General features: G+C 44.1%; 1 protein-coding gene and 1 long non-coding RNA gene across 9 annotated transcripts in view; one reads left to right on the top strand and one right to left on the bottom strand.

Moving 5' to 3' along the window:
• Positions 1 to 359: 359 nt before the first annotated feature.
• On the bottom strand, positions 360 to 3075 carry LOC116482602 (uncharacterized). Its single transcript, XR_009212690.1, has 2 exons — positions 2962 to 3075; positions 360 to 1116 (listed from the first exon to the last, which is right to left on the bottom strand). It is a non-coding gene; the product is annotated as an uncharacterized LOC116482602 (long non-coding RNA).
• Positions 3076 to 4827: 1752 nt separating this feature from the next.
• ATE1 (arginyltransferase 1) overlaps positions 4828 to 27981 on the top strand; it is a 206714-nt gene continuing 183560 nt past the window's right edge. For 3 of the 8 annotated variants that reach the window (XM_032176162.2, XM_032176151.2, XM_032176196.2), the window contains exons 1-2: positions 24656 to 24820; positions 25963 to 25998. In XM_032176162.2, coding sequence (XP_032032053.1) covers positions 24715 to 24820; positions 25963 to 25998 — 142 coding nt within the window. In that variant the 5' untranslated portion in view covers positions 24656 to 24714. Of the gene's footprint in view, positions 4848 to 23907; positions 24292 to 24632; positions 24821 to 25962; positions 25999 to 27981 lie in introns of those variants that run through there. The other 5 variants (XM_032176179.2, XM_032176169.2, XM_058435948.1 and 2 more) reach the window with 4 other exon arrangements.

The raw sequence follows: 27981 nt of genomic DNA on the forward strand, positions 1-27981 counted from the left end.
TCACCGAATAATAAGTCCAACTACCACGTGACACTGAAACTACATGGAGAGCTGCAAATGAGAGATGGGCCAGGGAGGCCCAGCTTTCTAGCCTTCCCTGCCAAGGGCATGTAGGGAAGCCATCTTGGACCCTCCAGATGAGCCCAGTCATCACCTGAATATCCCCAGGCAGCTCAGGTGGTACCTCATGGGACAGAAATGTCCAGTTGAGCTCTGTCTGATTTCCTGACATAGAATTGCGAGATATAATAAAGTGGTGGTTGCTTTAAGTCACTAAGTTTTAGAGTTGTCACACAGCCAGCTGAAACACTTGGAAATACTGTGCTTGTGGCTTTTTAAATTTTTGCCAGTTTGATGCATTTAAAAAAACCAGGGAGTATATGTTTTATTGCATTAATGATTATAAAAGTATGCTAGTCTAAAAAATATAAAAGAATTTAAACATTTTTTTATAGTTGACTTCTCAAAAATGGTGGCATACTCAAGAGCTCCCTTCGGAGTGGTTTCTTAATTTCACCCTCTTTTTTTTTTTCTCAATCAGAATCATCACTTTCCTAAGTGCTTTCTGGTAAGGTTGCAAAACTGGATAAGCTGTGACCCATTCAAACTCTTTCACATTCTCTTTTTTCCACTTGAGATTTTAGGAAAGATGGAACGGGGCTGGAGCGCTTCTGAGCGTGTCTGTGCTCTGAGTTCTCTCCCTCAGATCATTTGGTCTTGATGTCCCTTCATCTGTTCCTTTGTCCATGCCACCTTGTGCTTACTGGTTTCAGTTTTGTGTGTTTTCTGAATATTTTCATGCTTTCCATCCTTTTCCAGTGTTAGTATTTTCGGGGAAAGTATTTCACTGGGAATTCGTTGAGGGAGCAGTTGGTGTTTGTGGTCCCTGAGGCCTCTGGTTCGTTCAGCCTGGTGTATGTGTGTGTTTATAAGACTCAGTTCCCTCTCAGGCACTAGATAGTCCCATTTTTTAGTATCTTCTGTTTTCTCACTTTGTGGTCTCTTTTCCTCTTCCTCTATTTTAGTTTCCCATTTTGGAACCATATTGTATTTCCATGCTTTTTCCATCATCATTTATTGATGCTATTGATAGTAGTATGCCTCTGCTTTAGCAAACTGGAAATCAGAAGACACGGCCTTAAGTTTATGAAGTGTTTCATTCTCCTGCTGAAACTTGTGGACTAAACAGTTTCCTCACTTCTGAAGAATGGACACCATCTAGGCTGGGCGCAGTGGTTCACGCCTGTAATCCCAGCACTTTGGGAGGCCAAGGCGGGTGGATCCTGAGGTCAGGAGTTTGAGACCAGCCTGGCCAATATGGCGAAACCCCATCTCTACTAAAAAAGAAAAATTAGCTGGGCGTGGTGGTACATGCCTGTAGTCCTAGCTAGTTGGGAAGCTGAGGCAGGAGAATTGCTTGAACCTGGGAGGTGGAGGTTGTAGTGAGCCGAGATAGCACCACTACACTCCGGCCTGGGCAACAGAGCAAGACTCCATCTCAAAAAAAAGAATGAACACCACCTAAACCCTTATGAAAGGGAAGTATTAGAACATTTTAAGTTGGATGCCCTTTATTCTATTTCCATGGTACAGATCTAAAACTCCTACACCATGTCCCAGTTAGGGACACTTTTTTTTTTCCTAGATGGAGTCTTGCACTGTCACCCAGGCTGGAGTGCAGTGGTATGATCTCAGCTCACTGCAACCTCCGCCTCCTGGGTTCAAGCGATTCTCCTGCCTCAGCCTCCTGAGTAGCTGGGACTACAGATGTGTGCCACCATGCCCGGCTAATTTTTGTAATTTTTAGCAGAGACGAAGTTCCACTATGTTGGCCAGGATGGTCTTGAACTCCTGACCCCAAGTGATCTGCCCACCTCGGCCTCCCAAAGTGCTGGATTGCAGTTGTGAGCCACCACGCCCAGCCCCACATACCTCCTACACTCTCCTCCCGCAGTGTTCCCTCCTACCTGAGGACTTTGCCATAGCCTTCCCTGAGGAATCAGAAGCAGTCCCTCGGGAGCTCCTCCCTCCCCGCTTCCAGAACCACCACCTTGCCTCTGTCCCAACTCTGCCTTCCTGCCTTTACAGAGGAAACACTGCCCCTACGCCTTTCCAAAGCCAAGCCTTCCACCTGTGCTTGTTGAGCTTCAAGACTCAATTTTGCAATTATCAGATTCCCTTTCCTCAAAATCTCCCTGCTGCTGGATCACTCCCATCCACATACAAATAGGCTTCAGTATATGTCATCTTTAACGAAAGAGGAAAGCTCTTCCTCTATTGTACCCCCTGCTCCGATTTTTACCCACCTTTTTTACTCCTCTTCACAATATAATTTGAGTAGTTACCTGTGATCCTTCTCCATTTTCTCACCTCACCTTTTCTCCTCAATCCACTTTTGCTGGGTTTTCATCCGCCACCCCCTTTTCCCCCCACTACTTCACTGACTGCTCTTGTCTAGGTCATCACTGGTTTCTTTTTTTTTTTCTTTTTTTTTTTCAGACAGAGTCTTGCTCTGTCACCAGGCTGGAGTGCAGTGGGCGTGATCTCGGCTCACTGCAACCTCCGCCTCCTGAGTTCAAGCGATTCCCCTGCCTCAGCCTCCTGAGTAGCTGGGACTACTACGGTCCTTATGTAGACCACTCTTCAATTTCAGCTTAAACGTCACTCCCTCAGATCTTCCACAAACTCTCTCAGAGAAAACCTTATCCTTCCATGACATGGTAATTTATGCTGTTTGTCTAATATCAATGCTCCTCACTAGACTAAGCACCCCTTTGAGGGTGCAGGGGTGGTTTATTCTCCATTCAGCGCTGTCCGGCCAGCACCATTGGTGCTCGCTGAACTAAATAGGCAGAGAGCACTTTCCCTCAAAACACTTGGGCCCCTTCTACCTCAGGGATAAGCTTTTTATGATGATGATTATTATTGGCTCCAAACTCCATGGTAAATGTGTTTCCTCACCTGAATCTTCTTTTCTAATGGGGAATAGGAACCTACTGCAATCTGAGCGTCTTGAGTATTTTTAGCTCAGGCCAATCTAGAAGATCAAAAAGAGAAATTATACCAGGATTTGGAGAAAGGTTTCAGGAAACATGCTCTAGTATGAATTATATTAGGGAGTTGATTTGGGACACAATTTCCATGTATAGCAGAAGGCATTTCTCTCTTCCAACAGGCAGGACTGCACTCTGATAAAAGAATAAACAAAGAGAGCCACATTTTGTTTGAGGTTGAAACTGTCAGAAGTACCTTTATATTAACACTGGACAGAGAAGACCATATTGCTATTTCAAATATCACAAACCACTGTTTTTGCATATTATTGCTAGGACAAAGAACTTAGCTTTGATGAGAAAAGTTTTCAAAGTCGGTAAGTACAAGAAAACAAGCAAAAGTTGGTATGTACATTTTAAGTGGAGTTATGTGCAAAGTTATTAGCAAGCAATATAATTTATAAGCTGTCATTAATTTCCAACAACAGCTATCTAACATCTTTCATGATTCTTGTCAAAGGTTTACATTTTAAACTGGTAATAAAACTGTATGACAAAATTTTTTAAAAATTTAATGCAAAAAAATATAGCTGAGAAATAGTTACTTAGGATAGAGAACAGTCATGTTTAAGCATCCTGGAGACCTCTTCTTAATCTGATTAGTTAGTAAATAGGTTCTATGTTTAACAACCTGCATTATAAATATTTTGGTTTCTTTGGCTTCTGTTAGCAAAATAAGGGAAAGATTTTGTAAGACAGAACTGGAAAAAACAAAAGACTATTTGTCTAGTAAGTATTAATAAAGCTAATTTCTTAAAAAGACAGACTCATAATACTGTTTTATATTTTTCTTTTCTAAGAAGTTCTTATATTGTTTCCATAGCAACATTTATTGAGTTTAGTATACACTAGGCATTACACTATGAACTTAAATTGATTATTTTACTTAGGCTTCCAAACAATCTTATGAGATAGGTCTTTATTATCCCCTAATCTTAGCAAAGGGACCGAGGCTATGAGAGGTTTCATGATTTGTCAAAGGCCCCAGGAGTAGTTTCAGAGTCAAGATATGTGCCTACATGACTCCAGAGCTCATCATTTTCATCCTTGGGCTATACTCATTCCCAGATTGAATATTCTCTTGCCCAAAATAGCAGAAAAATAATACCTACTCTTCCTCTGCACTCAGCCTCAACCATTCTGAGTCTGTCACCAAAGACTCAGATCCTGTTTGTTGATCCTTCGCTAGTCCCATTCCACTTCCTCCTCGTAGCACCTTGAGTCACTGCCTCATGCTGTTCTGACGCCTTTTGCTTCCACCATTGCCCTATCAATTGCCAGCTTTATGTATATCGTTGCTCCTCTCTCTCCAACTCTGTGTCTGCTCTCCCGTGTTCTAATCACTCATTCTCTATTCTGCAAAGCACTGTTTTCCAGACATTAAAGTTTCTGACCCTCTTTCAGACTTTCAGCTACCTACTGTTGATCCTTCAGGATGCCTCGGGCTGATTTCTAAGGCAACCAGAAGTAGTCACAAGCTTTTCTGTGTGTCATCGCTATCCTAGACTGAGACTACTGTGAGGCAGTATGTGAAGACATAGTGTGGTTGGCAGGGAATGGGCTTCACTCAGTGTAAGCTGGGCTGAATGGTCAGAGAGAGAAGCTAAAAGGGGCTGTGTTTTAACAGACACAGGCATCCCATCTCAGTGCAGAGAAAACAATGTAAAAGGCAATGAAAGCATCAGATTTGCTTTTCTTTGGCCTATATATTGAGTATTCTCCATGGAAATGGAATCAGTGTAAACCTTTGGAGAGGCTCCTGTATGCATATTCACAGTAGTTGGAGAAGGCTGGGTGAGTGGGCAATTGGCTTAGTCATGTGGCCTCATCATCACTTAGCTGGGGTGTCACTCAGCTAAATACTAATGCTGTGGAGGTTTTAGCTTTAACACACTTTAACATATTTTTAGTCACATATTATTTATGTTCATAACTGGTCATTAAAGATAGGAAGCAGGCCGGGCACGGTGGCTCACGCCTGTAATGCCAGCACTTTGGGAGGCTGAGGCGGGCGGATCACAAGGTCAGGAGTTCGAGACCAGCCTGGGCAATATGGTGAAACCCTGTCTCTGCTAGAAAATACACAAATTAGCCAGGCATGGTGGTGCATGCACGTAGTCCCAGCTACTCGGGAGGCTGAGGCAGGAGAATTGCTTGAACCCGGGAGGCGGAGGTTGCAGTGAGCCAAGATCGTGCCACTGTACTCCAGCCCGGGCGACAGAGTGACATTCTGTCTCGAAAAAAAAAAAAAAAAAGTAGGAAGCAAAAAAGGTACCAGTGTTGAAATGTTGAAATACAAATGAATGAAAATGATTCTGTATATTCACTTCAAGATACTCTCTACCATGTATGCAAGCTGCATTCATCCAAAGTCATCATGTAGCCCAATGAGACATCTCTAGTTCTTTAAAACAGATGTGAAAAGGAGAAAATACAGTAATTAATTACCTGGATTCTTACTTAGGAATTAAATCTGTCCCTCTCAAAATGTGCCATGTGCAGAGAAGTGATTCAGACTGTAGCCCAGCCAGATGTGGTGGTTTATGCCTATAATTCCAGCACTTTGAGAGGCCAAGCGGGAGGGTCACTTGAGCCCACGGGTTCAAGACCATCTTGAGCAACATAGTGAGACTTATATTTCTACAAAAAAAAATTTAGGCCGAGTTCGATGGCTCATGCCTGTAATCCCAGCACTTTGGGAGGCTGACGCTGGTGGATCACCTGAGGTCGGGAGTTCGAGACCAGCCTGACCAACATGGTGAAACCCTGTCTCTGCTAAAAATACAAAATTAGCCGGGCCTGGTGGTGCATGCCTGTAATCCCAGCTAGTCAGGAGGCTCAGGCAGGAGAATCGCTTGAACCCAGGAGGCAGAGGTTGCAGTGAGCCAAGATTGTGCCATTGCACTCCAGCTTGGGCAACAAGAGCAAAATTCCATCTCAAGAAAAAATAAAAATTTAAAATTGGCCAGGTTTGGTGGCATGCCTGGGGTCCCAGCTACTTGGGAGGCTGAAGTGGAAGGACTGCTTAAGCCTGGGAGGTCAAGGCTGCAGTGAGCTGTGATTGTGCCACTACACTCCAGCCTAGGCAACAGAGTGAGACTCTGTCTCAAAACAAAAACAAAAACAAACACCCAAAATCATATTCATAAATAGTTATAAAAAGTAAATACATGGCCGGGCGCAGTGGCTCACGCCTGTAATCCCAGCACTTTGGGAGGCTGAGGCGGGCAGACCATGAGGTCAAGAGTTCGAGACCAGCCTGGCCAATATGGTGAAACCCCGTCTCTACTAAAAAATACAAAAATTAGCTGAGCATGGTGGTGCGCACCTGTAGTTCCAGCTACTCGGGAGGCTGAGGCAGGAGAATATCTTGGACCCGGGAGCCGGAGGTTGCAGTGAGCCAAGACTGCGCCACTGCATTCCAGCCTGGGCGACAGCATGACACTCTGTCTCCAAAAAAATAGGAAGCAAAAAAGATACCAGTATTGAAGTACGAATGAATGAAAATGATTCTGTATATTCACTTCAAGATACTCTCTACCATGTATGCAAGCTGCATTCATCCAAAATTATTGTGTAGCCCACTGAGACATCTCTATTTCTTTAAAACAAATGTGGGCCAGGTGCGGTGGCTCATGCCTGTAATCCCAGCACTTTGGGAGGCCGAGGTGGGCGGATCATCTGAGGTCAGGAGTTCAAGACCAGTCTGGCCAACATGGTGAGACCCTCAACTCTACTAAAAATACAAAAAAGTAGTCAGGCGTGGTGGTGTGCGCCTGTAATCCCAGCTACTTGGGAGGCTGAGGTGCGAGAATTGCTTGAACCTGGGAGGCAGAGGTTGCAATGAGCCAAGACTGTGCCACTGCACTCCAGCCTGGGCAACAGAGCGAGACTCCATCTTAAAAAAAAATGTGAGAAGAAGAAAATACAGTAATTAATTACCTGGATTCTTACTTAGGAATTAAATCTGTCCCTCCCGAAATGTGCCATGTGCAGAGAAGTAATTGAGACTGTAGCCCAGCCAGATGTGATGGTTTATGCCTATAATCCCAGCACTGTGGGAGGCCAAGCGGGAGGGTAACTTGAGCCCAGGGGTTCAAGTCCATCCTGAGCAACAGAGTGAGACTTCTATCTCTACAAAAAAAAATTTAGGCCAGGCTCGGTGGTTCACGCCTGTAATCCCAGCACTTTGGGCGGCCAAGGCCGGCGGATCACCTGAGGTCAGGGAGTTCGAGACCAGCCTCACCAACATGGAGAAACCGTCTCTACTAAAAATACAAAATTAGCCGGGCATGGTGGCACATGCCTGTAATCTCAGCTAGTCAGGAGGCTGAGTAGTCTCCTGTTGGTGAGCCAAGATCGCACCACTCACTCCAGCCTGGGCAACAGAGTGAGACCCTGTCTCAGAAAAAAAAAAAAAAAAAAAACCCAAAAAACCACCCAAAAACCCAAAAAAACAAAACCAAAAAAACTATAGCCCCCAAAATAATATTCATAAATAGCTATAAAAGTAAATACACGGCCGGGCACGGTGGCTCACGCCTGTAATCCCAGCACTTTGGGAGGCCAAGGCGGGCAGATCACGAGGTCAGGAGATTGAGACCATCCTGGCTAACACGGTGAAACCCTGTCTCTACTAAAAATGCAAAATATTAGCCGAGTGTGGTGGCGGGTAGTCCCAGCTACTCAGGAGGCTGAGGCAGGAGAATGGTGTGAACCCGGGAGGCAGACCTTGCAGTGAGCGGAGATCACACCACTGCACTCCAGCCCGGGCAACGGAGCGAGACTCTGTCTCAAAACAAAACAAAAAATTAGCTAGGCGTGGTGGCGTGTGCCTGTAGTCCCAGCTACTGAGGAAGCTGAGGCACGAGAATCGCTTGAACCTGGGTGGCAGAGGTCGCAGTGAGCCGAGATCACGCCACTGCACTGCAGCCTGGGCAACAGAGTGAGACTCCGTCTCACTTAACAAACAAACAAACAATACATGTATTTTATGCTTTAGAAAAGAATTTCAAACATCAGGTCATGTAATGGTTCAAAAGCACTAAATTACATTTCATTCTACATTTTATATTAACTTGATCTCCAAACCAAACATAACACCATTTTAAAATTGATAAAAACCATGTCACTCAGATTTCAAAGTCATGTGATATTAATTCAGCCAAAATTCTTATACATCTATGACCTGATGGGACCATATGATACCACAAGCCCCTTTCATTCATTGACTAAGAGTCAGGCATTGTGTGAAGTGCTAAAAGGCAGCATCTTACTTATCCTCATGTGAAAAAAGAGAAGCCTCTTGTTTGATAAAGAAAAATATGCAGTCCTGAGTGTAAACCTCCCTTTAAGTAATCAGCTTAAATTAAAATAACACTTATATAAAGAAAATCACATGTACCTAAAAGTACTTTTTATTTAAGTACTATGTTGTAAATTGTTTCTCTTTTCTGATAAGAGAAACTAGATTGGAGAAAGAATATTTTTAAGCCAGTAAAATAAACAGAACTTTTCTGATAGTAAATCAGGTTGAAAGAAACTGTGAGCAAGACTAGGCTTTGCTCTGTAAGTGAAAGACTGCCTGAGTTGTGAAGACAATGACTGCTCTTCACACACCTAAATTTTAATTCTTCATAAAAAATCATGAAATGTGTTTAAATAGTTATGGGAAATCCTAGCTCATGGAGAAGACAGTGGTGATTGAACGGAAAGGGTTGTTAACCACTTCTCACATAAAGTGAACTTGATATGAACTTCACAGTAAAATGCAAGAGCAACTTTTGGCATTGGAAACAGCGCCTTGCCTGCTGTCTCCATTTTGCAGAAGTCTGAGTGCGTCTAATGGCATCTAAACACCAAACACGGACCCCTCCAACAATCCTATGTAATAGGATTATCATCCCCATTTTACGTATGGGGAAACTTTAAGAGAGTTAAGTGACATGTTTAAGGCCACAAATATGCTAAATGGGAGACTGGAACTTAAACACCAATGTCTAAAAACAAAGCCTGTGATCTCATGCATATGCCATCCCACACAACCTTGGAATATCAAAGGAGTGGCAACAGTCTACTTTTGGTGAATTTACAATCCAATTAGGCGGGATAGAACTATATGCAAATATATCACAAGTGTAATACAGGGGTAAAAATGCATTGCTTACATATTGAGAGATAACTAAGGGCTGCAGTCTTTAATGTGAGGTGTAACTGAAGACGGAGGCCTTCTTGGAAAAGGAAGTGCTTCTTGAAGTAGACTGAGAGCACAATCTGAGCAGAAATGTGGGAATACTCCTGAGACCAGCCAGGAGATGACTAAATCAAACTGGCTGTTAACAAGAGGAAGTTACACAAGCCAGAGTACCATATACACAGGGGGATGCTGGAAGCCAGAATATAGAGTACAGTATGGGGAAGGGACACTGAAGCCAGGATGTGATGTAGAGGAATCTTGATGACTTTCCAAAACAAATAAAGACTCTAAAATGCTGTTAATAGCAAGGTGATTAAAAAGAAGAGATGCTTGATAAAAGATCCTGAAACCATAGGGCCTAGAAGCAGAGACAGAGAACTGGGCTGGTACACTAGAGGTGCAAGAACCTGGTTCTAGACCAGCACTGTTCAACAAAATTAGAATGTGAGTCACAGATGTAATAGAAAATTTTCTAGGAGTTTAAAAAAAATAAAAATAAATAGGTGATTTAGTTTTAGTGATACACTTTAACATAGTATATCCAAAATATTGTCAATCAACATGTAATCAACATACAACGATTTATACTGCTGTTCTTTAATCAACTTTCTTTTTTTAGAGCAACTTTAGGTTTACAAAAATATTGACTGAAAAGTACAGAGAATTCCTACATACCTTCTCCCCACAAGTTCCTCCTATTATAAACATCTTGTATTAGTGTGGTACATTTGTGATAACTGAGGAATCAATATTGATACATTAACTGAAGTCCATAGTTTACATTAAGATTCACTCTTTATCTTGTACCTTATATGAGTTTTGACAAGTATATGACATGTGTCCATTATTATTGTTTCATACAGAAAAGCATCACTGCCCTAAAAATCTCATGTCTCTACCTATTCATCTTTCCCTCCCTCAATACCCTGAACCCCTGGCAACCTCTGATCATTTTACTGTCTCCAGAGTTTTGCATTTGCCAGAAGTCATATAGTTAGAATCATATGGTATGTAGGCTTTTCAGATTGGCTTCTTTCCCTTAGCAATATGCTTTTAGGGTTCCTTTATGTCTTTTCATGATTTGAGAATGGCAATCCAGCTCATTTCTTTTTATTAGTGAGTAACATTCCATTGTATGGATGTGCCAGTTTGTTTATCCATTCACCTCCTGAAAGACATTTTGGTTACTTCCAAGTTTTGGCAATTATGAATAAAGCTGCAATAAACATTTGTGTGCAGGTTTTTGTGCAGACATAAGTTTTCAACTGCTTTGGGTATATAACAAGGAGCATGATCACTGGATTGTATGGTAAGAGTATGTTTAGTTTTGTAAGAAACTGCCAAACTGTCTTCCAAAGTGGTTGCAGTGCATGTTGCCTCACCATCAGTGATATATCAGAGTTCCTGTTGCTCCACATCCTTGCTAGCATTTGGTGTTGTCAAATTTTAGCCATTCTAATAGTTGTGTAAAGGCATCTCATTGTTGATTTAATTTGAAGTTCTCTAATAACATGTAATGCTGAGCATCTCTTCATATGTTTATCTGCCATCTGTTTATCTTTAATTGTCTGTTAAAATCTTTTGCCTGTTTCTCATTTGGCTGTTTGCCTTTTTATTGTTAAGTTTTAAGAGTTCCTTGTGTGTTTTAGATACCTGTCCTTTATCAAATATATGTTTTGCAGTTTTTTCTCCCAGTCTGTGGTTTGTCTTTTCATTGTCTTAACAGTATCTTTTTTTTTTTGAGATGGAGACTTGCTCTGTCACCCAGGCTGGAGTGCAATGGCGTGATCTCGGCTCACTGCAACCTCTGCCTCCCAGGTTCTAGCGATTCTCCTGCCTCAGCCTCCCAAGTAGCTGGGATTACAGGCGTGTGCCACCATGCCTGGCTAATTTTTCTATTCCTAGTAGAGGCGGGGTTTCATCATGTTGGCCAGGCTGGTCTCAAACTCCTGACCTCAGGTGATCCACCTGCCTCGGACTCCCAAAGTCCTGGGATTACAGGCCTGAGCCACCATGCCCAGCCAACAGTATCTTTCAGAGAGCAGAAAGTTTTAAATTTTAATGAGGTATTACTTAATTTTTTTTCTTTCATGGATCATGCTTCTAGTGTTGTATCTAAAAAGTCACTACTAAACCCAAGGTCACCTAGATTTTCTCCTATGTTATTACCTTGGAGTTTTACAATTTTGCATTTTACATTTAGGTTTATAAGCCATTTGAGTTAATTTTTGTACATTGGATGTAAGGACTGTGTCTAGACGTATTTTTTTTTTTTTGCATATGGATGTCCAGTTCTAGTGCCATTTGTGGAAAAGACTGTCACCTTTCCATTGAATTGGATTTGCTCCTTTGTAAAACATCAGTTGGCTGTATTTGTATGAGTCTATTTCTGGGCCCTCTGTTCCATTTATCTGTCTGTTCTTTCACCAATACTACACTATCTTGACGACTAGCTTTATAGCAAGTCTTGAAGTCCAGTAGTGTCAGTCCTCCAATTTTGTTGTTCTTCAGTGTTGTTTTGGTTATTATGAGTCTTTTGGCTGTCCATATAAACTTCTGAATGTTTGTTGATATTCAGAAAATGACTTCCTAGGATTCTGACTGGGACTACTCAGAATCTGAAGATCAAGTTGTAAAAAACTGATGTGTTAACAACATTCATCTTCCTTCAACGAACATAGATTCTCTCTTCATTTATTTCATTCTTTATTTCAAGGTTTGTAGTTCTCCTCACATAGATACTGTATTGGTCCTTTCTCATGCTGCTGATAAAGACATACCCGAGACTGGGCAGTTTATAAAGTAAAGAGGTTTAATTGACTCACAGTTCCACATGGCTGGGGAGGCCTCAGGAAACTTACAATCATGGCAGAAGGAACCTCTTCACAGGGTGGCAGGAGAGAGAATGAGTGTCCAGCGAAGGGGGAAACCTCTTATAAAACCATCAGATCTCATGAAAACTAACTATCACAAGAACGGGATGGGGGAAATTGCCCCCCATGATTCAATTATCTCCACCTGGTCCTTCCCATGACACGTGGGGATTATGGGAACTACAATTCAAGATGAGATTTGGGAGGGGACACAACCAAACCATATCAGATATTAAACATATTTTGTCAGATTTATATTTATTTCTTTTTTCGTTGCTAATGTAAATGGTATTATTTTAAATTTCAAATTCTAACTGTGCATTTCTTTTTTTTTTTTTTTTTTTTTGAGACAGGGTCTTGCTCTGTCGTCCAGGCTGGAATGCAGTGTGCAGTGGGGTGACCTTGGCTCATTGCAACTTCCACCTCCTGGGTTCAAGTGATTCTTGTGCCTCAACCTCCCAAGTAGCTGGGGATTACAGGCACATGTCACCACACCTGGCTAATTTTTGTATTTTTAGTAGAGATGGGGTTTTGCCATGTTGGCCAGGCTGGTCTTGAACTCCTAACCTCAAGTGACCTGCCTGCCTTGGCCTCCCAAAGTGCTGGGATTACAGGCATGAGCCACTGTGCCTGGCCTGTTCATTTCTTTTTTCTTTTTCTTTTTTTGAGACAGCATCTCACTCTGTCACCCAGGCTGGAGTGCAGTGGCTTGATCTCAGCTCACTGCAACCACCGCCTCCTGGGTTCAAGTGATCCTCCTGACTCAGTCTCCTGAGTAGCTGGGATTACAGGCATGTGCCATCATGCTGGGCTAATTTTTGTATTTTTAGTAGAGATGGGGTTTCACCATGTTGGACAGTCTGGTCTCAAACTCCTGGCCTCAGGTGATCTACCTGCCTCGGCTTTCCAAAGTGCTTGGATTATAGATGTGAGCCACTATAGATGTGCCCAGCTAGCCTGTTCATTTCTGATATATAGGAAAGCAATTTATTTTGGATATTAACAAGGCTGTATCCTGCTACCTTGCTGTAATTGGTCATTAGTTCCAGGAGGCTTTGTTGTTGTTTCTTTGGGATTTTCCACATAGACAATCATATCATCTGTAAACAAAGACAGTTTAATTCCTTCCTAATCTATGTACCTTTGTTTCCTTTTCTAGTCTTAGTACATTCACTAGGACTTCTGCTAAGACATTGAATAGAAATGGTGAGAGAGGACATCCTTGCCTTGTTCCTGATTAAGATCAGGAGATATAAGATCATTTTTTAGGAGAAACCACCTAGTTTCTCACCATTAAGTATGATGTTAGCTGTAAGACTTTAGTAGATGTTCTTAAATTGAGGAAGGTCTCCTGTATTTTAGTTTGCTGAGTATTTATCATGAATGGGTATTGAATTTTGTCAAACGCTGTTTCCATATCTATTGATATGATCATATGACTTTCTTTCTGATTTGAGATGATGGGCTACATTAATTGCTTTTCTAATATCGAACCAGTCTTGCATACCTGGAGTAAATCCTACTTGGTGGTGGTGTATAATTCTTCCTATACATCGTCAGATTTGGTTTTGGTATTAGAATAATGTTGGCCTCACAGAATGAGTCAGAAAGTATCCCCTTTGCTTTTACTTTCTGGAAGAGACTATAGCTAACTGGTATAATTTCTTCCACAAATGTTAAGTAGAATCTACTAGCGAACCCATCTGTGCTTGGTGCTTCTGTTTTCAGTCATTAATCATTCACTAAATGTCTTTAATAGATATAGACGTATTCAGATGATCTTTTTCTTCTTTGGTGAGTTTTGGCAGATTCTATCTTTTAAGGAATCCATCAATTTCCTCTAGGTGGTCATATTTGTGGGCACAGAGTTTTAATTATATCCCTGTTTATTACTCATGGATAATGGATAATAAAGGTACATGGATCAGTAGTGATGGTCCCTCTTTCACTTCTGATACCAGTAATTAGTCTTCTCTTTTTTCCTTAACCTTACTAGAGGTTTATCAATTTTATTTCACAGAACCAGCTTTTGGGTTCACTGATTTTCTGTACCCATTTCCCCTATTTAATTTATTTGATTTCTACTCCAATTATCATTATTTTTTCTGCTTATTTGGGATTTGGTCTTTTTCTAGACTTTGAAGGTCAAATATTGATTTTAGATCTCCTTTTTAAAGAATGCATTTACTGCTATACATTTCCCTCTAAGCACTGCTTTTGCTAAATCCCACAAATTTTAAGTTGTGGTTTCATTTTCATTTAGTTCAATATATTTATTTTTTTCTTTTCTTTTTTTTTTTGTGTGTGTGTGTGATGAACTCTCGCTCTTGTCCCCCAGGCTGGAGTGCAATGGCGTGATCTAGGTTCACGGCAACCTCCGCCTCCCAGGTTCAAGCGATTCTCCCACCTCAGCCTCCCAAGTAGCTGGGATTACAGGCGCCTGCCATCATGCCTGGCTAATTTTTGTATTTTCAGTAGAGACGGGGTTTCATCATGTTGGCCAGGCTGGTCTGGAACTCCTGACCTTAGGTCATCTGCCTGCCTCAGCCTCCCAAAATATGGGGATTACAGGCGTGAGCCACCATGCCCAGCCTAGTTCAATGTATTTCTAAATTTCTCTTGAGATTTATTCTTTCACCAAAGCATTATTTATAAGTGTGTTGTTTAATCTCCAAGTATGTTGGAATTTTCCAGCTGTCATTTTTTTTTTTTGAGACAGGGTCTTGCTAAGTTGCCCAGGCTGGGCACAAGTGATTCTCTGCCTCACTCTTCAGAGTAGATGGAATTATAGGCACACACCACTGTGCATGGCTAATATGTTATTAATTTCTAGTTCAATTCCATTGTGGTCTGAAAGCAGACACTGCAGGTTTTCTAGTCTTTAAAATGTGTTAAGCTGATTTTTTTATGGTCCAGAATGTGGTCTACTTTGGTGAATGTTGTGAGCTTGAGAAGAAACTCTTAGGTGAAGAATCCTATAGATGTCAATTAGATCTAGCCAACTGATGATGTTATTTGATTCAACTATGTTTTTACTGGTTTTCTTCCTGGTAGATGCATCAATTACTGACAGAGGGGTGTTGAAGTCTCCTACTATAATAGTGGATTCATCTATTTCTCCTTGTAGTTTTATCAGTTTTTGCCTGATGTAGTTTACCACTCTTGGATGGTGTACCCACATAAAGGATTGTTATGCCTTCTTAGAGAATAGACCTTTTTATCATTATGTAATGCCCTTCTTTATTCCTAATTTTCTTTACTGTGAAGTCTGTTTTTTTTCTGAAATTAATATAGCTACTCTAGGTTTCTTTTAATTAGTGTTAGCATGGTATAACCTTCCTCATTTATTTACTTATTTAATTTTGAAACAGGGTCTCTGTTGCCCACGCTGGAGGTCAGAGGCGTGATCATGGCTCACAGCAAGCTAAACCTCCTGTGCTCAAGTGGTCCTCCCATCTCAGCCTCCCAAGTAGCTGGGACTACAGGCACACACCACCAGGCCCAGCTAAAAACATTTTTTTTTTTTTTGTAGAGACAGGGTCTTGCTATATCGCCAGGGTCTCGAACCCCTGGCCTCAAGCAATCCCCTCTTTGGCCTCCCAAAGTGCTGAGATTATAGGCATGGGCCACCATGATTGGCCCATCCTTCTGCTTTTAATCTAAATGTGTCTTTAAATTTAAGGTGGTTTTCTTGTACACAACATAGAGTTGGGTTTTGTTTTGCTTATTCATGCTGACAGTCTGTTTTTTAACTGATGTCTGAGATCACTGACATTTAAAGTGATTATTGATATAGTTGTTGGATTAATATGTGCCATGTTACTTTTTTTTTTTTTTTGAGACACAGTCTCATTCTGCTGCCCAGGCTGGACTGCAGTGGTGCAATCTCAGCTTACTGCAACCTCTGCCTCCTAGGTTCAAGCGATCCTCCTGCCTCAGCCTCCCGAGTAGCTGGGATTACAGGTGTGTGCCACCATGCCTGGCTAATTTTTGTATTTTTAGTAGAGACGAGGTTTCACCACGTTAGCCAGGCTAGTCTTGAACTCCTGGCCTCAAGTGATCCACCCACCTTCGCAGATCAGTCAGAGTGGGAGAAACTATAGGGAAAGGAGCAGGCCTTCTTTAAGGTCAGAAGGCTCTGCATAGCTTCGGGGAAGAAAGCTGAAGGCAGCTGTTCTCTAACCTCGAGGCAGGGGGCAAGGAGTATGTGCAAGGGAGTGAAGGGGAAGTTATCTTGGTCAGGCTTTTGTGTTTGAAGTTGTCCAGAAACTGACCTTTGAACATCTGCACAAGGTTCCCTGAAAGGGGAACAATAAATGTTAATTATCCACAGATTGTGTTTGCTCCAGGCTTTCGGCACCCTACCTGCACTGAATAAAAGCAAGCAGCTCCAGCTTCTCAGGGCTGCACTCTGGCCACTTGAGCTGGGCAGTGCACTAGCTGCTCTTAACACTTCATGCCAGTGTCTGAGTACTCATTTCATCCATTGGTCAGCCAGGGTCTGCGGGACAGACCTGGCATGCCTTAGTCTCCCGAAGTGTTGATATTACAGGCTTGAGCCACCGTGCCGGCCCATGTTACTATTTTCTTTTTTCTGCTCTTGCTCTTGGTTTTTTTCTTTTCTTTTTTCTGTTCCACTCTTTTTCAGCCTTCTTTTTTTTTTTTTTTTGAGACAGAGTCTCACTCCGTTGCCCAGGCTGGAGTGCAGTGGCATGATCTTGGCTCACTGCAACCTTCGCCTCTTGGGTTCAAGTGATTTCTCGTGCCTCAGCCTCCCAAGTAGCTGGGATTACAGACGTGCGCTATCATGCCCGGCTGATTTTTCTATTTTTAGTAGAGATGGGGTTTCACCATGTTGGCCAGGTTGGTCTTGAATTCCTGACCTCAGGTGATTCGCCTGCCTCGGCTTCCTAAAGTGCTAGGATTACAGATGTGAGCCACTGTGCCTGGCCTGCCTCTCCGGGTTTTAAGTTAAGCATTTAATATGATTTGATTTTTCCTCCTCATTTAGTCTATCAAATGTTTTGCTTTTTATTTTTAAAATTATTTTCATTTATTTTAACTTTTTATTTCCATAGTTTAAATGGTTGCCCTTGAGTTTGCAGTATACATTTTTTTTTTTTTTTTGAGACGTCGCCCAGGCTGGAGTGCAGTGGTGTGATCTTGGCTCACTGCAACCTCCGTCTCCTAGGTTCAAGCAATTCTCCTACCTCAGCCTCCCAAGTAGCTGGGTTACAGGTGACTGCCACCACGCCCAGCTAATTTTTGCATTTTTAGTAGAGATGCGGTTTTTCCATGCTGGCCAGGCTGGTCTCGAACTCTTGGCCTCAGGTGATCTGCCCGCCTCGGCCTCCCAAAGTGCTGGGATTACAGGTGTTAGCCACCGCACCCAGCCTGCAGTATACGTTTATAACTAATCCAAATTCTCTTTCAAATAATACTATACCACTTTATGAACAGCACACAAGTACCATATGACAGAGTATTTCCATTTATTACCTCCCATCCCTTATAACACTGCTGTCATTTATTTCCATAAGGTTCAATGATCATACTACTTACCCATAAGCTGTAATTACCAAATACACGTTTTTTTGTTTTGTTTTGTTTTGTTTTTTAAGATGGAGTCTTGCTCTGTCGCCAGGCTGGAGTGCAATGGTGAGATCTCGGCTAACTGGAACTTCCACCTCCCAGGTTGATGCGATTCTCCTGCCTCAGCCTCCTGAGTAGCTGGGACTATAGGCACGCACCACCATGCCCAGCTAATTTTTTTGTATTTTTAGTAGAGGCGGGATTTCACCATGTTGGCCAGGATGGTCTCGATCTCTTGACCTCGTGATCCGCCCACCTTGGCCTCCCAAAGTGCTGGGATTACAGGCATGAGCCACCATGCCTGGCCCAAATACAAGTTGTTATTATTTGTGGCCAACTGCTGTTAGATCAATTAAGATTAAAAACATTTTTACCTCCACTTATTCCTTCTCTAATGCTCTTCCTTTCTTTATGCAGATCTGAATTTCTAAGCCACATTATTTGCCTTTTTTTTTTTTTTTTTGAGATGTAGTCTTGCTCTGTCACCCAGGCTGGAGTGCAGTGGTGCGATCTCAGTTCACTGAAACCTCTGCCTCTCAGGTTCAAGTGATTCTCATGCCTCAGCCTCCCGAGTAGCTGGGTTTACAGGTGTGTGCCACCACCACGCCCCGCTAATTTTTTGTATTTTTAGTAGAGACAGGGTTTCATCATGTTGGCCAGGCTGGTCTCAAAGTCCTGAGCTCAGGTAATCCACCTGCCTCAGCCTCCCAAAGTGCTAGGATTACAGGCGTGAGCCACCGTGCCCGGCCTATTTGCCTTCTCTCTGAAGAATTTCTTCAAAATTTCTTGGAAAGCAAGTCTACTGGCAACAAATTCTCTCCATTTTTATCTGAGATAGCCTTTACTTCCCTTTCACTTTTGAAGGATAATTTCTCTGGATATAGAATTCTAGGCTGTTTTTTGTTCTTTCAATATTTTTAAAATACTTCACTCTCCTCTCTCCTGTCTTCCATGGTTTCTGAAGAGTGGTGTGATGAATTCTTATTGTTGCTCCTCTATATGTAAGGTCTCTTTTTTCCTCTGGCTTCTTTCAAGATTTTCTCTGATTCCTGGCACCTTATATATATGATACACCTATGTAGACTTTTTGGCATTTGTGCCTGCTTGGTGTGCTCTGTACTGTTGTAGTTTTAAAATTCAGATTAATTAGGGTCAGGCGCGGTACCTCACGCCTGTAATTCCAGCACTTTGGGAGGCCAAGGCAGACAGATCACCTGAGGTCGGGAGATTGAGACCAACCCGACCAATGTGGAGAAAGCCCATCTCTACTAAAGATACAAAATTAGCTGGGTGTGGTGGCACATGCCTGTAATCCCAGCTACTTGGGAAGCTGAGGCAGGAGAATCACTTGAACCCGGGAGGTGGAGGTTGCGGTGAGCTGAGATTGCGCTATTGCACTACAGCCTGGGCAACAAGAGCAAAACTCCATCTCAAAAAAAAAAAATTAATTTAAATAAAACAAAAAAATTTAGTTCCCCAGTCACACTAGCTACATTTTAGGTGCTCAACAGCCACATGTGGATAGTATCTACCACACTGGTGGCCAGATCCAGATAGTTGAGGAAAGGAGATCAATCTAGGGCTCCTGACAGTGAGTGGCCTGCGGAGGAAAGCACCTCCTGGACTCTGCTGGCACCTGAGGCACCCTGCTGCTCCTGTTCACCTCCCTGCCTCTGCTTATACAACCCAATCCTGCTTCCTGGAGTGTCCCTCCTCTCTGTCCTCAGATTATCTTTATTTTACCCTTTTTTCTCTGCCTTAATTTAGGTCCCATCTACTTACAACACCTTTAGAGGGAAAGGAGAATGTGTTTTACTTTATTACCTTTAAGAAACATGATCTAAGCCTGTTGTCACCATGTGAAGATCCTTCACATCACCAGGACCTAGTGCCGAGCCTCACACTTGTGGCTTTGTAGAGCCAATATTACATCTGATAACATAAAAAATGTTAATGGGGGCCGGGCACAGTGGCTCATGCCTGTAATCCCAGCAGGATTGGGAGGCTGAGGTGGGGGGATCATGAGGTCAGGAGTTCGAGACCAGCCTGGCTAACATGGTGAAACCCCGTCTCTACTAAAAACACAAAAAGTAGCTGGGCGTGGTAGCACGCGCGCCTGTAATCCAATCTACTCAGGAGGCTGAGAAAAGAGAATTGCTTCAACCCGGCAGGCGGAGGTTGCAGTGAGCCGAGATCGTGCCATTGCACTCCACCCTGGGTGATGAGAGTGAAACTCCATTTCAAAAAAAAAAAAAAAAGTTAATGGGACTGAAAAATTTTTTCATCACCATGTTATCATCAAGTAAGAAAATGAAAAGCAAAGACAGCTGTCTATTGCTAGCATCTCATAAACAGAACGACATTCTAATAGCGTCCTCCATTTTCCCCCCAAAAAGAGGAAACTAAATGAAGCTATGTATTTTTTTTTCATGGAAGACAAAAAAGTTGTCTCTGACCTTCAGCAAAATAGACATTTAGGAACTCACACAGCTCCAAACTTAGTATTTGTTTATCTCTTTTCCATTTTGATTTCTTTTATCTTTATTACCTTTTCTCCCTCCAAATGTCTGTTAGTAGTTGTTTAACCTTGGGTAAGTTATTTAGCCTCTCTGATCTACATTTCCTAACTTGTGAAGTTGCTACAAGAATTAAGGGAGTTAACACATATGATGGCCGGGCATAGTGGCTCACCCCTGTAATCCCAGCGCTTTGGGAGGCCAAAGTGGGCTGAACTCCCAAGCTCAGGAGTTTGAGGCCTGCCTGGGCAACATGGTGAAACTCTGTCTCTACTAAAAATACAAAAATTAGCCAGGCATGGTGTTGTGCACTTGTAATCTCAGCCACTTGAGCCCAGGAGGTTGAGACTGCAGTAAGCTTTGATTGTGGCACCGCATTCTAGCCTGGGTAAGAGTGAAACTGCCTCAAAAAGAAAAGACAAGCCAGGCGCAGTGGCTCATGACTGTAATCCCAGCACTTTGGGAGGGCGAGACAGGAGGATCACCTGAGGTCAGGAGTTTGAGACCAGCCTGGCCAACATGGTGAAACCCCATCTCTACTAAAAATAAAAAATTAGCCAAGTACGGTGGTGCACTCCTGTAATCCCAGGTACTCGGGAGGCTGAGGCATGAGAACTGCTTGAACCCAGGTGGCATTGGTTGCAGTGAGCCAAGATCATGCCACTGTACTCCGGCCTGGGCAAGTGTCAGAATCTGTCTCAAAAAAAAAAAAAACGAAAACAAAAACAAACAAACAAAAAACAAAAAAACACCACATATGCCTAGGACTTTGGATATTCTCATTATTTTTCAAGGCTGGCATGTCTTGAAGTGCTCTGGCTGAGGTTAGTGCAGGACTTAGGATAAGGATGAGGCTTTAGAGGGACAGAAGTGAAGTGGGACAGGAATATTAAGACCAAAAAGCCTCTTGGTCCACCTTCTGTCCAGAGCATATTCTGCTGTCTTTCTGATGCATTCCACAGGCTTTGCTTTTGTTCAAAATGAGAGCCAGTTTGGGAAAGGACTGGGATTAATGAAGCTTGACTTAAGAACACGAATACTGAGATACAGCATGCAGCTTTCAAGTTTAAGAAGTGAGAGGAACGCCTGAGAAGCTGCTGGATATTACACGGCCACTCCTTAGGTGCCTTCCGATTGCGGGAGGCAGAAGTGATGCTTGGCAGTATTAACAAGTGTGGGGAAAAGAAAGATCAGACTGTTACTGTGTCTATGTAGAAAGTAGACATAAGAAACTCAGTTTTTTTTGTTGTTGTTGTTGTTTTTTTTGAGACGGAGTCTTGCTCTGTCACCCAGGCTGGAGTGCAGTGGCGCAATCTCGGCTCGCTGCAAGCTCTGCCTCCTGGGTTCACGCCATTCTCCTGCCTCAGCCTCTCCGAGTAGCTGGGACTACAGGCGCCCGCCACCACGCCCGGTTAATTTTTTGTATTTTTAGTAGAGACGGGGTTTCACCGTGGTCTCGATCTCCTGACCTCGTGATCCGCTCGCCTCGGCCTCCCAAAGTGCTGGGATTACAAGCGTGAGCCACCGCGCCCGGCCAGAAACTCCGTTTTGTTCTGTACTAAAAGAAATTCTTCTGCCTTGAGATGCTGTTAATCCGTAACCCTCGCCCCAACCCTGTGCCCGCAGAGACATGTGCTGTGTTGACTCAAGGTTTCATGGATTTAGGGCTGTGCAGGATGTGCTTTGTTAAAAATGTGTTTGAAGACAGTATGCTTGGTAAAAGTCATTGCCATTCTCTAATCTCGAGTACCCAGGGACACAATGCACTGTGGAAGGCCGCAGGGACCTCTGCCCAGGAAAGCCAGGTATTGTCCAAGGTTTCTCCCCATGTGATAGCCTGAGATATGGCCTTGTCGGAAGGGAAAGACCTGACCGTCCCCCAGCCCATAAAGGGGCTGTGCTGAGGAGGATTAGTGAAAGAGGAAGGCCTCTTTGTAGTTGAGATAAGAGGAAGGCATCTGTCTCCTGCTCATCCCTGGGAATGGAATGTCTCGGTGTAAAACCCGATCATACGTTCTGTTTACTGAGATAGGAGAAAACCGCCTTACGGCTGGAGCTGAGACATGCTGGCAGCAATACTGATCTTCACTGCACTAAAATGTTTGTGTAAAGTCAGACATAAATCTGGCCTATGTGCACATCGAGGAACAGCACCTTTCCTTAAACTTATTTATGACACAGAGATCTTTGCTCACGTTTTCCTGCTGACCCTCTCCCCACCATTACTCTGTAGTCCTGCCACATCCCTGTCACCGACATGGTAGAGATAGTGATCAATAAATACTGAGGGAACTCAGAGACCAGTGCTGGCGCGGGTCCTCCGTATGCTGAGCGCTGGTCCTCTGGGTCCACTGTTCTTTCTCTATACTTTGTCTCTGTGTCTTGTATTTTTCTCAGTCTCTTGTCCCACCTGACGAGAAACACCCACAGGTGTGGAGGGGCTGGCCCCCTTCAACAAGTCACCAGGCCACCAAGAAACCTCCTTCAGCTAGGTACATATCCAACACAGGCCCTTGGGGTCAAGAATGTCAAAACTCACCTCAAAAATTTATTTCTATTTCTCTGAGTTTCATTTCACTTTTTTGAACACACCACTTTAAAAACTATTGCATCATCATCTTTATTGTTGACTGGGAAAACTATGAGGACAGACGGGCTTAAACTATCTGTGCACGCAGAGGAAAAGACAAGGCATATTACCTTGTTGGAACTCTTTTTTTTGTTTTTTTTTTTTTTTGAGACGGAGTCTCGCTCTGTCACCCAGGCTGGAGTGCAGTGGCGCAATCTCGGCTCACTGCAAGCTCCGCCTCCCGGGTTCACGCCATTCTCCTGCCTCAGCCTTCTGAGTAGCTGGGACTACAGGTGCCCGCCACCACGCCTGGCTAATTTTTTGTATTTTTTAGTAGAGACGGGGTTTCACCATGTTAGCCAGGATGGTCTCGATCTCCTGACCTTGTGATCCACCCGCCTTGGCTTCCCAAAGTGCTGGGATTACAAGCATGAGCCACTGCACCCGGCCCTGGAACTCATTTTTAAAAAATTTTTTTTGAGATGGAGTCTTGCAGTGTCGCCCAGGCTGGAGTGCAATGGCGCGATCTCAGCTCACTGCAAGCTCTGCCTCCCTGGTTCACGCCATTCTCCTGCCTCAGCCTCCCAAGTAGCTGGGACTACAGGCGCCCGCCACCACGCCCAGCTAATTTTTTGTATTTTTAGTAGAGTCGGGGTTTCACGTGTTAGCCAGGATGGTCTCGATCTCCTGACCTCATGATCCACCCGCTTCAGCCTCCCAAAGTGCTAGGATTACAGGTGTGAGCCTCATTTTTATATTTTGCCCTAGACTGTTATTCCTTAAGAAATCTTCCTTAAAATAGTGGTTGCAAAATGGAGGCCCATGGGCTGGATTCAGCCTGTAAAAGTGTTTTGTTTGGACTGTAGAGTTAAAAAAAAAAACCCTGTATTTCCAGCATCTCTTATTAAAAATTGTATGTGGCACCGGACTTATAGTGGTACAAGATAGCAACTGTCTCTACCTGACAGTTGTTTCCCTTAAAAGCCGTTAAGAGTTCTTTAATTTGCGAACCCTCGCCATTCACAGAATACCTGCTTGTGTTCTTGCATCCAGGGCACTGGAGTGCGTGCCAGCTGGTCTGGAAGCAGCTCCAGCAAGTCACCTACACGGTGGCCAGGGGCGGCCTGAGAGGGTAACTTTCAATCCGAGACACGCCGGGAATGACTTTGGGATAATCACAACCTCCGGTCCTCAGTTTCCTTACCTGTGAAATGGGGCTGATAACGCACAGCTGTGGGAAGCACCGGCCCAAACGCGGGGCTTGGGGGCACGACCACCATCCCCGCCCACGGGTCCCCGCGCCAGGCCTCGCTCTCTACCCCTCCCGCCGCGGGCCCCAGCGCTTCGCTGAGGTCGGCCCCGGGCGCCGAGAGGCGTGGTCGGCCCCAGCGGACCCTCGCGGCGGCCATGGCGTCAGTGGTGGAATACAAGGGCCTCAGGGCCGGCTACCACTGCGGCTACTGCGACTCCAAGGAAGGCAAAGCGTCCTGCGGTGAGTGTTCCCGACGCCGGAGCTGTCGCGGCCGCCTCGCGCCCAACCCCTGGCGCGGCCGCCGCGCCCCGGACAGGCCCTCGGCGGGGAAAGAGCAGGCTCGCACCCCGACTCCCGCTTCCCTTCCCCTCTCGACTGTCCCCATCCTGTTTCCCTTCCCGCTCCGTCTCTCCGCCTCACCCTCACTGACGACGGCGGCCCCTTATGGAGAAGGAATGGAAATAGTGGAAAGCTGCCCTCGGTCAAGATGGCGCGGGCGGCGTCAGCTCCAAGAGGCGCCCGGCCGGCTGGGCCTGCTGGCGCCCGAGTGGCTTCGCGCGAGCCTCGGGGGGCTCCCGGGCGGCGCGCTGCATTGTGGGGTGGCGGCGGCGGCGGCGCCTGCGACGCGGGGCCGGGCGGCTGAGCGTTCGCGGGGCCGAGGCCATGGCTTTCTGGGCGGGGGGCTCGCCCAGCATCGTGGACTATTTCCCTAGCGAGGACTTCTACCGCTGCGGCTACTGCAAGAACGAGTCGGGCAGCCGCTCCAATGGTGAGCGAGCCGGGCCGGCGGGCGTGGGAAGCCGGGTGCCCGGGTCTCGGGATCCTGGGGTCTCCCAGCGAGGACGCGATGGGACCGGAGCACCTGGGTGGCCCCAGTGCCACGGCCGAGACGGAGGGGGCCCCCTCGGGAGGGCCGCGGCGCCGGCTTAGCGGGGCAGCTTCGCGGTGCCTGTTCTGCAGGAAAATCCCAACCGGTGCCCGGACCCTCGAAATCGTGGTGGTCTCCCCAGAGTCCGGAGACGGACGCCCGTCTGGGGTGGATTGTGTGAGGTGAAGGACGGCGCGCAGTGCCAGGGAACGCCCCAGAGCCGTAGTTAATGGCCGGGGCTGACCGGTGGTTGCTGCGGTGGGAGCGTCCCGGGAGCGAGGGCGAAACGCGGTGCAGAAGGAGCTGTGGGTGTGCACACAGGTGCCGGTCATGTATGAATCAGACGTCCCTGGACGAATGTACAGGATGAGCCCCTTGCATCTCTGGGTTAAAAAGAAAAAAAAAAAAAGACAAGAAACTGGTGACCGCGGTCGCTACCGGCGAGGGATTCTGTTTGTCCTGATCTGTTTGAAATTTTTACGATTTGCTTATATGCCGTGTCTTCCCTCCACCCACCCGGACGACAGCAAAGCCAGCTCACAAGTTTGTTTTGTTTTTCCATCGTGATTCAGATTTCTTTGGGGGAGATTTGTTGTTGGTAAACAAAACATCGTGTTTATTTCCTCTCGCCATGCATTGGCCAATATAGAATGTAGAATTATTTTAATAGAACAGTCTAGCTTTGTGGAAAACGAGATTCGCATGAAAACATACAGGCATTTTCCATGAAAAAGGTGTAAGCGGGGAATGATTTGGTCGATAACGGTGTGTGCATTTGCTCCTTCATTAAAAGTGTTTATTAAGTGCTTCTTGTGGGCAGCGATTTTGAGTAGACAGTTATGCAGTCATTAGAAGTGAGGATTATGAAGACTAAATGGAAAAATGCTTCCAGTTTGGACTTAAACGGAGAAAAGCAACAGGATGCAAATGGCTTATGCCACATGATTACAGTTCTGAAAGGAAGAAGGCCCGGAAGCACACTAAATAGTGACAGTGGTAATATGGCCTTAGAGTAATGTGGATTTCTACCTTCTCTTTTTCAGAATTTTTGTATTTTGGCTATAATATTTATAAAATCAGTAAGTTACATTAAATGTGCCTAAAATTAATATTTTAATAGGTCATTACTTATTTTTTCTAATAATTGTGGTAAGAGAAAATTGGTTAACATAAATGCCTTGTATTTCACATTTTGTCAAAGAAACCTGCCTGCAACCTTTCCATCAAGAGAAAATAATCATCATTTTCTAGTATCTCGATTTTAATTTTAATACTCTTTATTATGGGGCATCTACTTACTTGGTAGGTGAGTTTTATTTTTTTATTTACAGATGATGAAATTGAGGCTCATTGGGTAACTCCTTAGTGTCAGTGAGTGCCTGCCAGGTGTCGGGATATTTCTGTTGGACTCCAGTGCCATGCTTTTCCCATTATTTTCTGCTCATCAAGCCTGTCTCTGTCTTTACATATCTCTGATGTGATTTACTGTTTACAAAAGGGAAAAATCCATTTATTTATTTATTTTGAGACAGAGTTTCACTTTTGTTGCCCAGGCTGGAGTTCAGTGGCGCGATCTTTGCTCACCGCAACCTCTGCCTCCCAGGTTAAAGGGATTCTCCTGCCTCAGCCTCCCGAGTAGCTGTGATTACAGTTTCCTGCCACCACGCCCAGCTAATTTTTTTGTATTTTTAGTAGAGACGGGGTTTCACCGTGTTGGCCAGGCTTGGTCTTGAACTCCCGACGTCAGTTGATCTACCCGCCTCCCAAGGTGCTGGAATTACAGGCATGAGCCACCGCACCTGGCCCATTTCTTTTTTAACTTTAGTTAGTTTTTTTTTTTTTTTTTTTTTTTAAAGAGACAGAGTCTTGCTCCTTCGCTCAGGCTGCAGTGCTGTGGTGCGTTCATAGCTTACTGCAGCCTCAAATCTCAAATTCCCGGTCTCAAGCCTCCTCCCATCTTAGCCTCCCAAGTAGCTGGGACCATAGGCACAGGCCACAAAACCTGATTAATTATGATTATTATTTGTTTTTTGTGGAAACAGAGACTTGCTATGTTGCCCAGGCTGGTCTTGAACTCCTGACCTCAAGTGATCTTCCATGTTGGCCTTGCAAAGTGTTGGGATTATAGGCTTGAGCCACCATCTCATGAAGCCTTTAGTTCTGATATGCCTTTAAATGTTTCCTCCTAGTCTTTGTTTTTTTTTATAGTTGTGTAATTATTGCATCATGTTGACAACATCATAGCCCCTGTAATCATCTAATCATCTTCCTGTTCCTTGGCATTTGAGTTACTTTCTTTCTTTCTTTCTTTCTTTTTTTTTTTTTTTTTTTGAGACGGAGCTTCACTCTTGTTGCCCAGGCTGGAGTGTGGAGTGCAATGGCTCGATCTTGATTCACTGCAACCTCCGCCTCCTGGGTTCAAGCAATTCTCCTGCTTCAGCCTCCCAAGTAGCTGGGATTACAGGCATGCGCCACCATGCCCGGCCAATTTTGTATTTTTGGTAGAGACGGGGTTTCACCATATTGGCCAGGCTGGTCTTGAAGTCCTGACCTCAGATGATCCGCCCCTCGGCCTCCCAAAGTGCTGGGATTACAGGCGTGAGCCACTGTGCCTGGCTGAGTTACTTTCAATTCTTACACTTAGAAGGATTATTGTTACATACTTTTCTCCAATTTTTAATGCTCAAGACTATACTGTAAATATATACCTGTATATAAATCAGGAGAACTAATAAGCATAAAACATTTTGCTAAGTTTTCTGAAGAGACCAGCATGTTAAATCATTGGGGATATTATTAAAGTTGGAAGGTCTGATGCAGTCTGATTGCAGTGAGGACCTAAATTTGTGCTATCATAGAGACTATTGACTAATCCTCAAATAAATATAATTACTTTGATGTGTTTTTTTTTGAATTAAAATATATATGTCATTTTTTATTTGTGCTGTATGTATGCCAGACTAACAGCTGTGAAGTATGTACAAACTTTTTGTTTATCCAATATGAGTGTTTTGGAATTTTAACCTAAACACTCCTATTTTTTTTTTTTTTTTTTTTTTTTT

The sequence above is a fragment of the Hylobates moloch genome, unplaced genomic scaffold (genome assembly GCF_009828535.3).
Source record: "Hylobates moloch isolate HMO894 unplaced genomic scaffold, HMol_V3 SCAFFOLD_3, whole genome shotgun sequence".
Classification (NCBI taxonomy): Eukaryota; Metazoa; Chordata; class Mammalia; order Primates; family Hylobatidae; genus Hylobates; species Hylobates moloch.